Source organism: Eleginops maclovinus, chromosome 12 (genome assembly GCF_036324505.1).
Source record: "Eleginops maclovinus isolate JMC-PN-2008 ecotype Puerto Natales chromosome 12, JC_Emac_rtc_rv5, whole genome shotgun sequence".
NCBI lineage: Eukaryota > Metazoa > Chordata > Actinopteri > Perciformes > Eleginopidae > Eleginops > Eleginops maclovinus.
In genome coordinates, this window is record NC_086360.1 from 13,570,780 (window position 1) to 13,584,365 (window position 13,586).

Genomic DNA, 13,586 nt, shown 5'->3' on the forward strand with positions numbered 1-13,586 from the left:
AGGAGAGATTGCAAGTAATATGAGCAATGTTTTTTGGAATCACAAACCAAGAAGTTCAGTGACCATTGTGGTCTTAATTTCTTCAAAGCTGACGTTAGGATGGAGAAACAGGACACTGAAACTATCAAAAGGAAATGAAAACTAGCAGGCCCTTGAAATGCTGCAAGCTGCTAGTTAGCATCTTGTAAAGGTGATCACCCTGTTGACATATGTGTAGGAGGAGACGACTCTGAACACAGACAAAAATAATAACAAAAGGTCACGGAGTTGACGTTATTACACAGTAAAGGTTGTACTGAATTAATAAACACACAAAAAACCGGCGGACAAACATTTATTAAGCCTATTATCCTACCTGTAGAATCCCTCGACACATTTTGCAATTACAAATGAAAGGCATGTGCCTTATCGGCTTCCTTAGATGAGTCGGCTAGGCTAGCTAATGTTTAGATGTTAGCAACCTGTTAAAGTTGGCCAGAGGAGCCAAATAAAGCCCCAAAACACCAACGACAAAGCGAGGTAAGCTTGGTATGCCTTTTTTTTTTTTTTTTACTTGGTTGTGTTTTCATTGTCTGATTGGCTCAGCGTTAACAATGTTACCGTACATCATATTGCTGGCTCACGTTAAGTTTGTTGTTAGCGTATGTTAACATACCAAACATACTGTCAAAGCTAACTTTAGCTCGATGCTTCACGTTAATTTTTCAGAATACACATGTTAATGATTTTTGTATGAGGAACAGATCCTCGTACATCAGGGCAGATAGTGTATCTGAAAGATTAATTACAACGTACATCTCGTCTCGTCGGTATCAGTTTATCTGGTGAAATGTAACTTAACAGTTGTAATGTTGGAGTAAGGTTAGCTTGATGAAAAAAAAACTAGCCTTCAGAAGATACATTTTTTGTGAAGTTAGCTTGATGAAATGCAAGCGATCCAGTTCGGTAGTGTTTGACATGCAATTGCACATCATATCGTAAGGATCAACATTACATTCTCAACATTGAAAATATTGACATTTTGACTGTTATTCATTACAGAGAGTTATAACAAAGATGTATGAGTGGCTAAATCATGTTTATCTTTTGGTCTAACTTTTGTTAGGTTTTTACTATTTTGTATTATTAATCAATTAATCATTTAGTGTAGACAATTGTAGATTTAGGGTTAGTAGTCAGATGGCAAACACTTATTTAAGTAACTATCTCCTTGTTCATCGCTAATACTTCGTGAGCTTACCTTGTTGAACTCAGTGTTCATAATTGTTTATGAAAGGTGAGTCATTTCTTAAAGTTCGTTTTTTCATGAGGTCAAAGGTGTTGTGAGCTAAAAGGTGTAAATACAAAAAAGTGATTATCTTCAAACAATTCAGGGCAGAGTTGTGAACGTGTGTGTGTGCGCGCGCGCGCGTGTGTATCATATAAGAAAGTTCTTATATGAATGCCTAATTTTGCCTTGACCTATAAATTGTATTGTTTGTGACGCAAGGAAACATGTACGGCTGTAAATCGATTTGTGTCTTCACAGGTTGGACAATATGGTTGTGAATCTCTGTCTGCCACACTTTTATGCGACAGTTCATTGCAACAAGGTACAACACATTTCATGTACATCATTTTACTTTAACTTCTTTGGGTTAGTTTTAATAAATACATTAAATATAGGGCCTTTCAGGAAAGGTCAAAGCTTTGAAGCCTCATCATGACTTTTACATTAGAATTTTAAATCAACATTCAAAACTGGTATTTTTGCAAAGTTGCAGGTAAAAACAAGGCTACTATTTGCATTACATTACAGACTCTTTTGATCCAAACATTTGTAATGACTCCAGGGTCTTGCGAAGTAAAAAAAGTAAAACAAAAATCACAATAAGGTAGATTTTCACAATGAACTCTTATTTTATTTATTCAACACAATGTTTTGCTTCATACATATTTTCTGGGCATTGACACTTTCAAAAACAACATTTTCCATACCTTTGAAAAACGGTAGGTTGCTGCACACAAAGGGAGACACACTGACGAATTACTTTCAACAAAAACAGTCTAACTTTTTTAATCCAATTAATGGCTTTATTCAAATTCAGGATTTAGTTTAAGGATTTTTTTTTTGGTTGATGAAATCATAAAAAGGTGTGGACACTGGAAGCCTTATTCCAAAACCATAATTCAAGATTCAAATATATATAAAAAAGAAAAGACAATTGGTACAGCCCCAATATATGATACCTTCCTGTTTTTGTTTTTTGGTAGAAGATTGCTGCTACTTCCAGTTGACATGCAGTAGTAGTAGTGTTAGCCACTACTTGCAATTACCTAATAGAGAAGAAAAGCAAAAGACCCTGATTATTATAGTGACATTCGCTTCGGCTTTTTTAAAAAAAATTTAAAAGAACGCTTCCAATTTGTTTACAGGAAGAATCAAAGTAGACAGACACAATTCTGCAAAGGAAGAAGGAAGAGGACATAGATGTGAAAATAGAAGCAGAGGGACAAAGTGGTGTGTGGGAGAGTGAATCACAGCTGACCTTGTTATGTTCTTCTTATTTGTATTTTGTAATCTGATGATGACTGCACATTGTCCCACACTCGGGAGGGAAGTTGTTCTTTTACCCACCAACATCTTTTACATTGTCACCTCTCCTTCCATGTGATGTTTTATATCGCACATCATTTATATGGTTTAGTCTCACTTCAATGTTTTCTTCTCAGCCACATTTCCTATGTGAAAAGCTGCTGAAACTTGAAAGGATTTCCAGAATTGTAAAGAAACAAGATGCCCAACATGAACAGTTTGTAGTAAAACAAGTTTATTAGACAAGCACTTCAGGTTTGCCATACACTCATTTAAAGTCATTTATTATTCAACTGCAGCTGTGTGCAGATGGCTATGATGTCACAAACCTCGTGTCAGCCGACCCTGCTCTCCGGAGGCAGGGCTTCAAGCTGGAGTACTTCCTACGACCACCTGTACAGGTAAGGTTGTCGTACTTGAGTAGAGGTTTTATTTCTTTCCGGATGTTAGATAGCAGGTTTTGAGCAATGATAAGTAATCAGTGTCTCTCAGAAGTGGCTTCTGTCTTAGGTTGTCCTGCAAACTAATGGCATTCAGTCCTAAAAATATCAACTTATATTCAAGTTACAAGCCTAAAGCATGAGCACTCTTATGGCAGAATGCATTAGCTTATTTAATCAAACAGCATCCATACTATATGTTATTTTAGCATCTTGATATTTACGAAAGTGGGTAGGATCTGTCGCGTAAATTAATCTCTAATATTGATTTCTATATTTTTCTTTTTCCTCTCAGGTGACGCTGAAGTTTGGCTTCCAAGTGGAGCTCTACAGGGTGGATGTGGAACTTTGGCCCTGGGGTATGGACCGAGGAAAAGCCTGCAAGAGACTGGAGATCAGCACCAGCTCTGATTTGCCACACACACAGAATTTGGACCAAAGCCACAAACGGGTTCAGCAGAAACAAATGCATGTAAAGGACCAGAGACAGAGCAGAGAAAAACAACAGGAACATGGAAGTACATCTCACCAGAATAATGGACACCAGTGGAGACTGCAGGCCCAGCACTGGTGTGGAGAGGCTCCAGATGAGCCTCAACAAAGAAACGACACGTTCAAGTCAAACACTGAGTCCACTAATCCTGAACTAGAGTTTAAACTAATAGGCCGCTGCGAACTTAGGGAGGAAACCAAAGTCTGTTTCACACGTTCAAATTTCAGGCCCCGGCACCCGTTCCTCTCCTCACTCCCCCCACAACCTGCAAACAGTCGCCAAGAAGAGCTGTGGAGTCGGGGTCTGCTCTCATTAGGCGCTGTGACACAACTTCGCGTGACTTTGCCATTTGGAGGTTCGGCATCTGCTATGGGGCTCAAGACTTTGGCTGTGTGGGGACAACCTGCTCGCTGCTGTCAACCAGAAGAAGTGGAGAGAATTAAAAAAGTCCATGAGGAGAGCCAAAGACAGTTGCCAAGAACTGCGTTCTTTACACCTTCTGTCAGCCAGATGAAACCACTAGTGCAAGCAGCTACACCTCAAAGGCATGTGTACAATTTATATTTCTTTTTATTTGCTTCTTGTTGTAGACGTAATAGAGCTCATAATAATAATAAATAAAAAATAAATCAGCTTTTTTTCTGACCCCAGCAATCTTTCCATCCCAGAAGAGTTCCATGATCGGATAACCCAGGAGGTAATGATGCTGCCCATGTTGCTGCCCAGTGGCGTGTCGGTTGACCACAGCACGCTGGAGGAGCACCAGAAGAGGGAAGCCACTTGGGGTAGACCCCCAAACGACCCCTTCACCGGCGTCCCGTTTACTTCCACCTCCCAGCCTCTTCCTAACCCCCAACTGAAAAGCCGCATTGACCACTTCCTCCTGCAGAACGGTATGATGAGGAGCGAGGGGATGTTGGGGAGAAAAGGGGAGGGAGAGAATCCACAGGCCTCAAGACTTTTAGACTCCAAGGCTGAAGGACAATCCCGGGACTCTCAAAGTCTCAGTGACAGCTCAACAAACAACACTGCTTTCCACGATAATGCTTACACCAGAAACATAAATAGGTCTACACAAGTGGAAGACACTGGGTTAAGTCATTCATCAGATAATGGGTATCACACCCAGACTCTTACCACAGAGGGGAAATCTGAGAGAAGTAAGAAACGAAATGTAGGTGGAATTTTCAAAGAATCAACAGAAGGTTTGACATCTTACAAGCAACTCCTACAGCAGACAAAAAGACCAAGACATAATTTAGTTTCCGGTGAGTGAAATATGTTTTGTTTAAAAAAAAATGTGACTACTGTGTTTATCCTGCTGCCTTATTGACATTTACTCCTTCATGATACTACATCAGTTTCCAGCTCTCATGAGCAGCGTTTGTCAGCCAGCCTGGATGAGGCACTCTTCTCCGCCCTGCAGGGAAGACCCTCCTTCACCTCAAACCTGACTCAGCAGAAACAGGTTACACCTGATTCTGAACCAGTGACCACATCACAGCAGTGTCAGACTGCAGGCACCTCAAGCATCCCACCAGGTAGGATTTAGAGAAGTCTATTTTCAAACACTTAAGGAAACACTCAAACTAAAATCTGTTTAGTGTCACCAGATTGTACCCACTGAAATGTTTTTTTTAAAACAGGGTTCCTCCACAAAAATAAAATATGCTCAACTTTTGCCATAACACAAGACTACTGTGGAGTGTTTTTCATTAACCTTTAGACACATTTTTCTACAAACTGAACTTGCTGGATGTCTTGAACAACTGAAGCAACAACCCACCCTTGCATCCTGTTAATGCAGAGCTGTTTTGGGTCTTATCACACTCTTGCATGGTCAGCACAAGGGTTCTGTCATAGCTCATTGATGCTGCCTCTCATGACAAGCTGACGAAATAGACTAGAGGATTTGTCAGACATCAAAAATATCCCTTTAATATGTTTTAATATGTGTTTTTGACTCCAACATGATACTGGACATACATTAGTGTGACCAGAACACATTTTTATTCTTTTTAATTTTCACAAAAACAAGTGAAAGATGAAAGACATTCTAGTGTACATCAGAATCCAGTTTATTGCCAGGTACATTTACACATACAAGGAATTTGCTCCGGTGTCTGGTGTCTACACAACACTGTTGTTAGTGTAGGTTTCTAAATGTGTTGTTGTGTTTGAATGTCCTGATCTCTGATGTTAAACCAATATTAATCAATTGTATGCTTGCTTAATTTTCCTTTGTTTGCCAGGTGAGAAGACCTGCTCTGCATGTTCCTGTTCGGTCTCTGTCTACTCCAAATCTGCGCCCTCCATCTACCGTCTAACCTGCAGCCACTTGCTCTGCCATTCCTGCCTGCGGAGGGAATCGCAACCACCAAGCTCTGTCACCATGTTAACTGCCACTCACGTCTTGTGTCCGGCTTGCCAAAGCCCTACCCCACGTAGTGAGGTCATACGCGTGCATCACTAACAGATGACGTATAAAGGCAAATCAACACAATGAAGAGGATGTTCTGAAGGTGAAACCAGCGTTATAACTGAGATTAAGTGTTTCATATTTCAAACATGTTAAACTGAAAAGCATTCACAGCTGGGAGCAACAGACCCTGTATTCACTCCTGAGTTTTTCAAATCTGTTTAAACTTTCTTGAATCTGCCACATCACAAAATCAACTTTGTATTTTTGTCCCCAGCTTAGAAAGAACATCACTGAAAGCAATGACCTTTACAAGAATGTGCAGCAAAAGAATGCTTTGAGAAACTTGTTCTCCCCCCCCTCCCTCCCTGTCTTAGCCTTTTCATCCAGGGTTGAAGTGTCGTTGAAGCCTTGGTTGTGCAGACCTTGTACAGAGCCTGGGCGTGCAGATGTGTTGAGAATGCACAAAGAAAAACGTTTTGGGACAAAAGTATTGGGAGCAAGAGGCCAGAAGAATGAACGTGAATTCATATCTAGCCAAGGCTGTGTGGCCATTATGGAGGATCACACCGCATCTTGCTCAACCTTCCCCTCTTTCCTTCACTCTGTTCACCATTTTACGTTGCCTTAGCTCTAGTACATGAGTTCTTGTCTAAAAAGAAAATAAAGCAGAAAATGTTAATTACTTCTTGGTATTGGATTTGTTCAAATACATTTCTTCAAAGTTGTTGTCATTAAAGTGTCCACTGAATGGCTCTAACTCCAATTAGATTATGGCTCTAGTTTTTTCCACATTTTTCCTTTTCAGGTGCAACGTTAGGAGAAGCTACATATCCTCCAGTGTCCTTGCCCAAGTAATTACCTCTTATGAGTTTGTATTGCATTCACAAAAGGGTTAAATGGACAGAGTCAGGAAAAACTGCATTTATTGGGCTTTGCATCCACAAGTGGCAATATTTCTATGCTGGTTACCCTGACAACATTAAGCTTAACCAAGGTCATGATCCTGTATCCGCTCAGTTAAAGTAAAAGCTGGAATCAGTTGTTCTGCAAGTTAAAAAACAAGCATAATCTTCAACGTATCAGATACAAGTGGTAGGTATCAGTACTTTAAAAGATATGTGGAGTGGTATTAACTACTGCCTTTTACTTTTGTAATTAACTGATGAGCTTGTTTTTCTATGTGAGAAATGTAATAAACAAAAGTAAACACACCCTCGAACCGATGATCCTGTTTTCCACTTAGCATTCTGCATCACAGCAGCTAATCGGGGAGTAAGAATCCAAAGCATGCAACAAGACACTGAACGGAATAATGAACTTCAGATAGTTATGTTTATTTGAAATGCTAATCGTGTTGTGCTCATTAATTGTTTGAAATTTTAGCAGCAGGATAATCTGTGTGACCTCGAGGTTGTCATGATAAAAGAACCATACCCTTCATGTAGCAAAAGGAAGAAAATGTATTAAGTGATAAACGGTGGATAAGCTGAATTGTGCATGATCATCATGAAATGTACCAAATCATGGTGCTTATTGCAGTAAATCTAATTAGTTGTTCACAAGTCTAATTAGACGTTCATGTTCTGCCATTTTCAGTGTGTGCCATCCGCGTAGGCTAAGATTATTCAGAAAAGTTGTTCTAAATAAGTGTGGCGCAGTCTTGAATACAGAAAAGGCATCTTGTGTTGTCAGTATTGTTGTCTCTTGTAGATTTGTTAGATGGCACTCATCTGATGCAGAGCCATATCTGCTGCGACCTCTTGAGCACACGCACGCAGCCAGGTGGCCTTCGGGTGCTCGTGCATGCGGAGAGGTATACAGCACGACACTGACGTCAGATATGAGTGTCAATCGCTTTGTCAGTTCATGTCCATCCGCTTATAAAGTGAGCAATGTATCGGGGTATCAGCTACACATCTCCCAGGCGGAGCTCAGTCAGGTGCGCGGCGCTCTTCCTTGACCAGCAGCGATGCCTCACTCCTTGTTCCCCCTGTGCGTCATGGGACTTCTCGCCCTCTCATCCGCCTGCTACATCCAGAACTGCCCCCGAGGAGGGAAGCGATCTCTGGCCGAGATGGGCAACAGACAGGTTAGGACCCTCACTGTTTTTGACTTCTTGGTTATTATCCGTGACTTTCTCAGATTTATTTTTTTAAAGCTTTTGATGCTCTTTTGGTTTAAAATGTCCCCCAAGTAAGGGAAGTAAAATATGTAACGAGAATTTAAAATAAGAAATTGTTTAATTTGCAAGAATTTTATGAGATCATATTTGATATTAATTTAAAGGTTTGGGATTTAAATGTTTAGAGAAAAACAAAGCCCCTTTTACTTTAAGAAGAAATCAATCAAATCTGGCAGGATAACTAACGTAAAACAATTTGAAATATAGCAAAAACAGACCTTTTATTTGAAAAATTTCAGGAGCTAACTTAGATAAACACATTTATTATAAGTGTATTTATTGTAGAAACAACATCCATCATGATGCATTTGAAGTGTTTTTGTATAGTTTTTATTCTGTATTTTCTTGTATATACAAGCAAGTTGATATCCAAACATTAGTAATAAAAACGTTTCCCTAGCAAATACTATAGTGACATAAATGTGCAACAGAATAATGCAACAGTTTTTTAAGAATCAGCTTTTTGGCTAAGCACATGCCCTTAACAAGTGTTTTAATTATTTACATTAGAAAATATCAAAAGTAATTGCAATGCTTAATAAGTGTTACACTGTTTCGAACACAATTGATTTATAACACTTTATTATTAATGCTTAAATTGTCCAAATTCTCCTCCAGTGCATGTCTTGTGGCCCCGGAGACAGGGGCCGCTGCTTTGGCCCCAGCATCTGCTGCGGGGAGGGCCTCGGCTGCCTGCTGGGGTCCCCAGAGACAGCTCACTGTGTTGAGGAAAACTACCTGCTCACCCCCTGCCAGGCGGGAGGGAGACACTGTGGATCTGAGGGAGGACGCTGCGCTGCTTCAGGACTGTGTTGTGACTCAGGTACAGTCTGGTTTACTATTCGTCGTGTTTAGACAAGTTACTAACTCTGAGATGAATTTGGCCTATGGGCACAGCTTAAACAATGTCCTCTCCTTCCTCTCAGAGAGCTGTGCGGTGGACCCTGACTGTCTGGGGGATAACGAGGCCCCAGACCAAGCCCACGGCTCTTCATTGAGCTCACCTGCAGAACTTCTGCTGCGTCTTCTGCATGTTGCTGCCAGAGGACAGACTGAGTACTGACACTGCTGTCAGTGGAGGCTCCTCTCAGGGCCAGGAGGCGAAACAGGATCATCCCTGTTCCACTACAAGCCTTGAGGTGTAAACCATGAGTCAATAAAATGCCAAGTCAAACTTTGTTCTCTCTTAACCCCTTCTGCTGTTCTGTATCTGTAGACAGGGCCATAGAAGAACCATCTTTATATTTAGTAATGAGCCATTTTTCATCAAGATTTTGGAGAAGAGGAATCATGATATTGTATTGTTTGTTCCACCCTTAGAAATGTATATACTGATGCACATACTGTAAACAAATTGTATTCTATATAAGAGGATGTAACACACCTCAGATCTCCATTTCAAATAAGTGAATTACAGCAGAAAACCCCTGTATATAAGTTACAGATCTGACATCCATGTAAGACAGCTCAAGCAGTTACTTCTTGTGTAGTAGAAATATTATTGTAAATTGAAAATGAGACAATACAGAATCTATCACTGCCAAAAAACTCCTGCTGTCTGTCGTCGTTATTCACAAGTTTAACATAATTACACCTTTAAAGACTATGACTAATATTGTGTGTGTGTGTGTGTGTGTGTGTGTGTGTGTGTGTGTGTGTGTGTGTGTGTGTGTGTGTGTGTGTGTGTGTGTGTGTGTGTGTGTGTGTGTGTGTGTGTGTGTGTGTGTGTGTGTGTGTGTGTGTGTGTGTGTGTGTGAGAAAGGAACTATTAACTACCCAAAATAGAAAACTCCAAAGATGTTGTAAATCCGTATCAGTTGGTTGAACCTGTCCACATTATGAAAGTCACTTGTTTTTTCCCCCCAGGTCACAGTCATTTTAGGTGTGACTATTTACAGCAAGCTAAAATGTAAAATGAAAAGATTGATATGAATGATTATAATCAAACAGTGCCATGGATTCCTCAAACTAATTGACTAAAAGCTCACTTCAAAAGGAGTCATGGGCGGCCATATACTGGGGTTTGATCCCCATGCGGTGGACCCGGGTTCGAATCCGGCCTGGGTCCCTTTGCCGCACGTCTTCCACTCTCTCTCCTTGTTTCTGACCTGCACTGTCACTATATTAAGCACTGGTTGCCCAAAAAATAAATAAAACAATAGAGTCATGAGCCCTAAATGATAGTTCTCATTGGCTGTGTAATGGTAAGGTTCTGCACAACTTCATTTTTTATTACAAACAACAAAGAGGGAGGCCACACAGAGCTATATGCATTAAAGTTATTTATTTAACATTACTCAATATTTTTTTAATCAGTGCAGAGCAGAAGCGGATGGGATGCAGCAATGTAGTCAACAAAGACTACAGTGACTTTTTCTAAAAAAACAGAACAAATCTTTTAGATTTCATTTCCAGAAGAAGAAAAAGAACGTGTCAGAAACTAAACTACATTCGTGTCAAACTGTCTCAGATAGGAGTGGGAAAAATAAGTCTTGTGATTTTAAGGTTTAGGTATTTATTGTTGTATTCTCCACATTAAAATACAAACCAATACTCGTGCAAACACTGGTTTTCTTTGTTGGTTTTGACAAGTTTCCCAAATACACAAGTAGTTAATCTGCTAACCGTCATTCGTTGTTGCTACCAGTAATTCCCAGAGGGAACAGTTTGATTCCACCCCCCGATAATTATATTGTCTGTTTTGCACCCTCAGGTGAATTGCACAACAGATGAAAAAAACAAAATGTATTTGCCATCTTTGGTAACTTATTTATGAGTCCTTCTCTTTGCACGGAAGTCGAAGGTGAGGCCCCATCAACAGAGGAAGAGTCTTCCTAATTGACACACTAAAAGCAGTGCCAGTGTTTGCTCAGCGGCTTTTTTGCTGATGTCTTCTGCTTGTAGGATATTTTCCATGATCATTAATTGTTCAACATCAGAACATTGTATCAAAGCCATGCACTCATCACATGTACTAATTTGTCTTAAGTCTTCAGATATACTGTTAAATATATACCGTTTGTTTCTTTTCGACTCTGTGGTTGACAATTGATCTCAGTTAAATTCCCTTTGATCTCAGTTGTTTAAACTATAACCCATTTTTTCTGACTTTGGGTGTGGCATTATCTAAGCCTTCATTCAGCATCTGTCAATCAAAAAAAAGTCCTGTTTAAAGAGTGGTTATTAAACCTGTCAGAGCCTGTCTGAGTGGTGCATACCTTTACTACTAAATCTGCTACACAAAGAGTCTTGTTCAAAACGAAAGTAAGGTTTTCACAAAGACTTTAAACCAACTGTAGTTTAATAACTATCGGTGCATTAAAAAAAAGATGGTGGTAGACTTGGGCATGTATTACCTGTATTTATAAGTGTGTGTGTGTGTGTGTGTGTGTGTGTGTGTGTGTGTGTGTGTGTGTGTGTGTGTGTGTGTGTGTGTGTGTGTGTGTGTGTGTGTGTGTGTGTGTGTGTGTGTGTGTGTGTGTGTGTGTGTGTGTGTGTGTGTGTGTGTGTGTGTGTGAGTGTGCACATGCTGCGTGTGTGTTCAGCACAAGTATTTAAGTGCAAGGATAGATTTTCACCCCATCAGTTTTCTCATCATCATGGATCTGAAAGTTGTGTTTGCGATTGTCTGTCTGTGCACTCTAGCCATCACCTCTACTGAAGGTAAGGACCCCGTTATTATGACAATGTATGTTATGACAATTTAAAAAATGTAAGTAAAGTTATATAAATGCTGAGAGATGTTTATATTATTGGGCATAATAAACAGGATGCAGCTGTTTATTGATTTAATCATTCTCTTTGTTTTTCATTCCAAACTTTAGATTTCTTTCAATTGTATTGGTTATTATCTTTAAAACCCAACTAACCCTAAAGTTTAACCCACACATGTATATTGCTTTCTGCTTTTGAGAAAAGATAAACTACTACTGTTTTTTACAAACCAAAATGCCTCAGCTGTGTTGTGCTTCTAAGCTTTTTATCCCTTAAAGCACCTCATGTTACCTTTTCTCCTGCTCTTTTTTTAAATAAGATGTGTGGGTTATCTCTTGTTTAAAGGCCAAATGTAACTTGAGGCCAACAGATAACAGTTAAAAGTGTATCTTTTGGTTAACACTTGAACATTTAAAGTACCTAATAATATTTCTCAAATAATGTAACTCGATAGCATGGCACTGATAGCAGAGATAAAATAAACATATTTGATGACCTTTATTTTTGTTGAAACATCCTTTCAATGGATGTTAATCCCACATTGCAGCTGGCATTCCAAAATGTTGCATCTCAACAAAAATCAAAATTCCCGTCCGAGTGCTGGTGAGGGTTCAGAGATGGAGTGTACAACAGAGCAACGGCCCCTGTGACATCCCTGCACTGATGTAAGTGGTGAACATCAACAATAGGCTGAATTATTATGGTTATCAAATTGTTAATATTTGCTATTATCTAACCCTGAAACATATTTTTCTTGCGGATCCACAGACTGCATGTTAAGGATATGAGGAAGCCCATATGTGCTCATCCAAAACTGAAGAGAGCCCTGGTGGCGCTGCAGGTCAGGATGAAGCGGAGCAGACAGAAAGCCTGAAAAACAAATGTGTCTATGTTGTGTTTCTACATTTGGTGTGATACATAAGCCCTTACGGTTGTCTCTTTCTTTATTGGTTATGATCACTTAGGGGTACTTTTAGAGGTACAAATGACCAAATTACTCTTGAATCAACTTCATGTATTTAGTAGATATTCTTTTTCAGAATTGGATTTTACATAAAATCTGATTCTAAAACCACACCATATGTGAAGCATTCAAACTTTTAAGTAATTTACTTTTAATAATTGAGGTATATGTCTTTGCTAATGCTTCTGTGTTTTCACATGTTACGTTTTTTTTGATTTGTTTAATAATCTGAATTCCACCTTTGTCATTGCATTTATATTTTGTATCGTAAAACAATTGCATTAAGAAAATCACTGTAAAATGTGATTTAATAAATGCTTTTCCTTTTATGTTGTATTTGTGTTTGTGCTTTCAGGTGTAATTGTAGTGATCGTTTATTTAAAAAAAGATATGGTCATAATAATGTACGTAAGGTTTTTGGCTATATTAAGAAAGCACAATTTGGAGGGAGGGCGACTATTTAAAAAGAATTTAGATTCAAAGTCTTTATTTTGCACAGTAGCTACAGTGTAGTTATGGCAATGACAATCTTAAGTCACAAGCTCCTCCAACATAATATAAATATAGGACTTAAAACAGTTTACAAAATATAAATTGTGTAAGAAGAAACAGAGTAAAATAGATTAGAATAAAGTAGTGCAGATTATGTTGCAGAACAATCTGCATGCAGATGAAGTTAACTATATACTGTACATGTCAGGAAAATAAGTAAATACAATAAGCTAAATGTTGCTGTGGATGTTGTTAGTGATCAAGTAAATGTGGGAGTCTATAGACATGTCATTTAAATAAGATA

General features: G+C 39.1%; 3 protein-coding genes across 3 annotated transcripts; all 3 read left to right on the forward strand.

Moving 5' to 3' along the window:
• Positions 1–265: 265 nt before the first annotated feature.
• Positions 266–6,612, forward strand: ubox5 (U-box domain containing 5). Its single transcript, XM_063898227.1, has 8 exons — positions 266–519; positions 1,529–1,592; positions 2,875–2,976; positions 3,311–4,053; positions 4,160–4,776; positions 4,870–5,049; positions 5,761–6,030; positions 6,305–6,612. The coding sequence occupies exons 2-7, from the start codon at positions 1,539–1,541 to the stop codon at positions 5,979–5,981; spliced, it is 1,917 nt and encodes a 638-aa protein (XP_063754297.1). The 5' UTR covers positions 266–519; positions 1,529–1,538; the 3' UTR covers positions 5,982–6,030; positions 6,305–6,612.
• A 1,209-nt stretch (positions 6,613–7,821) lies between these two features.
• Positions 7,822–9,646, forward strand: avp (arginine vasopressin). Its single transcript, XM_063897634.1, has 3 exons — positions 7,822–8,019; positions 8,731–8,935; positions 9,039–9,646. The coding sequence occupies exons 1-3, from the start codon at positions 7,900–7,902 to the stop codon at positions 9,173–9,175; spliced, it is 462 nt and encodes a 153-aa protein (XP_063753704.1). The 5' UTR covers positions 7,822–7,899; the 3' UTR covers positions 9,176–9,646.
• A 2,050-nt stretch (positions 9,647–11,696) lies between these two features.
• Positions 11,697–13,119, forward strand: ccl27a (chemokine (C-C motif) ligand 27a). Its single transcript, XM_063897713.1, has 3 exons — positions 11,697–11,775; positions 12,374–12,491; positions 12,595–13,119. The coding sequence occupies exons 1-3, from the start codon at positions 11,712–11,714 to the stop codon at positions 12,698–12,700; spliced, it is 288 nt and encodes a 95-aa protein (XP_063753783.1). The 5' UTR covers positions 11,697–11,711; the 3' UTR covers positions 12,701–13,119.
• The last annotated feature ends 467 nt before the right edge of the window (positions 13,120–13,586 follow it).

What these genes read in the sequence shown, in the direction of transcription:
- ubox5 (XM_063898227.1), top strand. Translation starts at nt 1,539, where the DNA reads ATGGTTGTGAATCTCTGTCTGCCACACTTTTATGCGACAGTTCATTGC. An exon ending in CAAGCAGCTACACCTCAAAG is followed by an intron (nt 4,054 to 4,159) that starts GCATGTGTACAA and finishes TTCTGACCCCAG; the next exon opens with CAATCTTTCCATCCCAGAAG. An exon ending in CACCTCAAGCATCCCACCAG is followed by an intron (nt 5,050 to 5,760) that starts GTAGGATTTAGA and finishes TTTGTTTGCCAG; the next exon opens with GTGAGAAGACCTGCTCTGCA.
- avp (XM_063897634.1), top strand. Translation starts at nt 7,900, where the DNA reads ATGCCTCACTCCTTGTTCCCCCTGTGCGTCATGGGACTTCTCGCCCTC. An exon ending in CCGAGATGGGCAACAGACAG is followed by an intron (nt 8,020 to 8,730) that starts GTTAGGACCCTC and finishes ATTCTCCTCCAG; the next exon opens with TGCATGTCTTGTGGCCCCGG. An exon ending in AGGACTGTGTTGTGACTCAG is followed by an intron (nt 8,936 to 9,038) that starts GTACAGTCTGGT and finishes CCTTCCTCTCAG; the next exon opens with AGAGCTGTGCGGTGGACCCT.
- ccl27a (XM_063897713.1), top strand. Translation starts at nt 11,712, where the DNA reads ATGGATCTGAAAGTTGTGTTTGCGATTGTCTGTCTGTGCACTCTAGCC. An exon ending in AGCCATCACCTCTACTGAAG is followed by an intron (nt 11,776 to 12,373) that starts GTAAGGACCCCG and finishes CCCACATTGCAG; the next exon opens with CTGGCATTCCAAAATGTTGC. An exon ending in TGTGACATCCCTGCACTGAT is followed by an intron (nt 12,492 to 12,594) that starts GTAAGTGGTGAA and finishes GCGGATCCACAG; the next exon opens with ACTGCATGTTAAGGATATGA.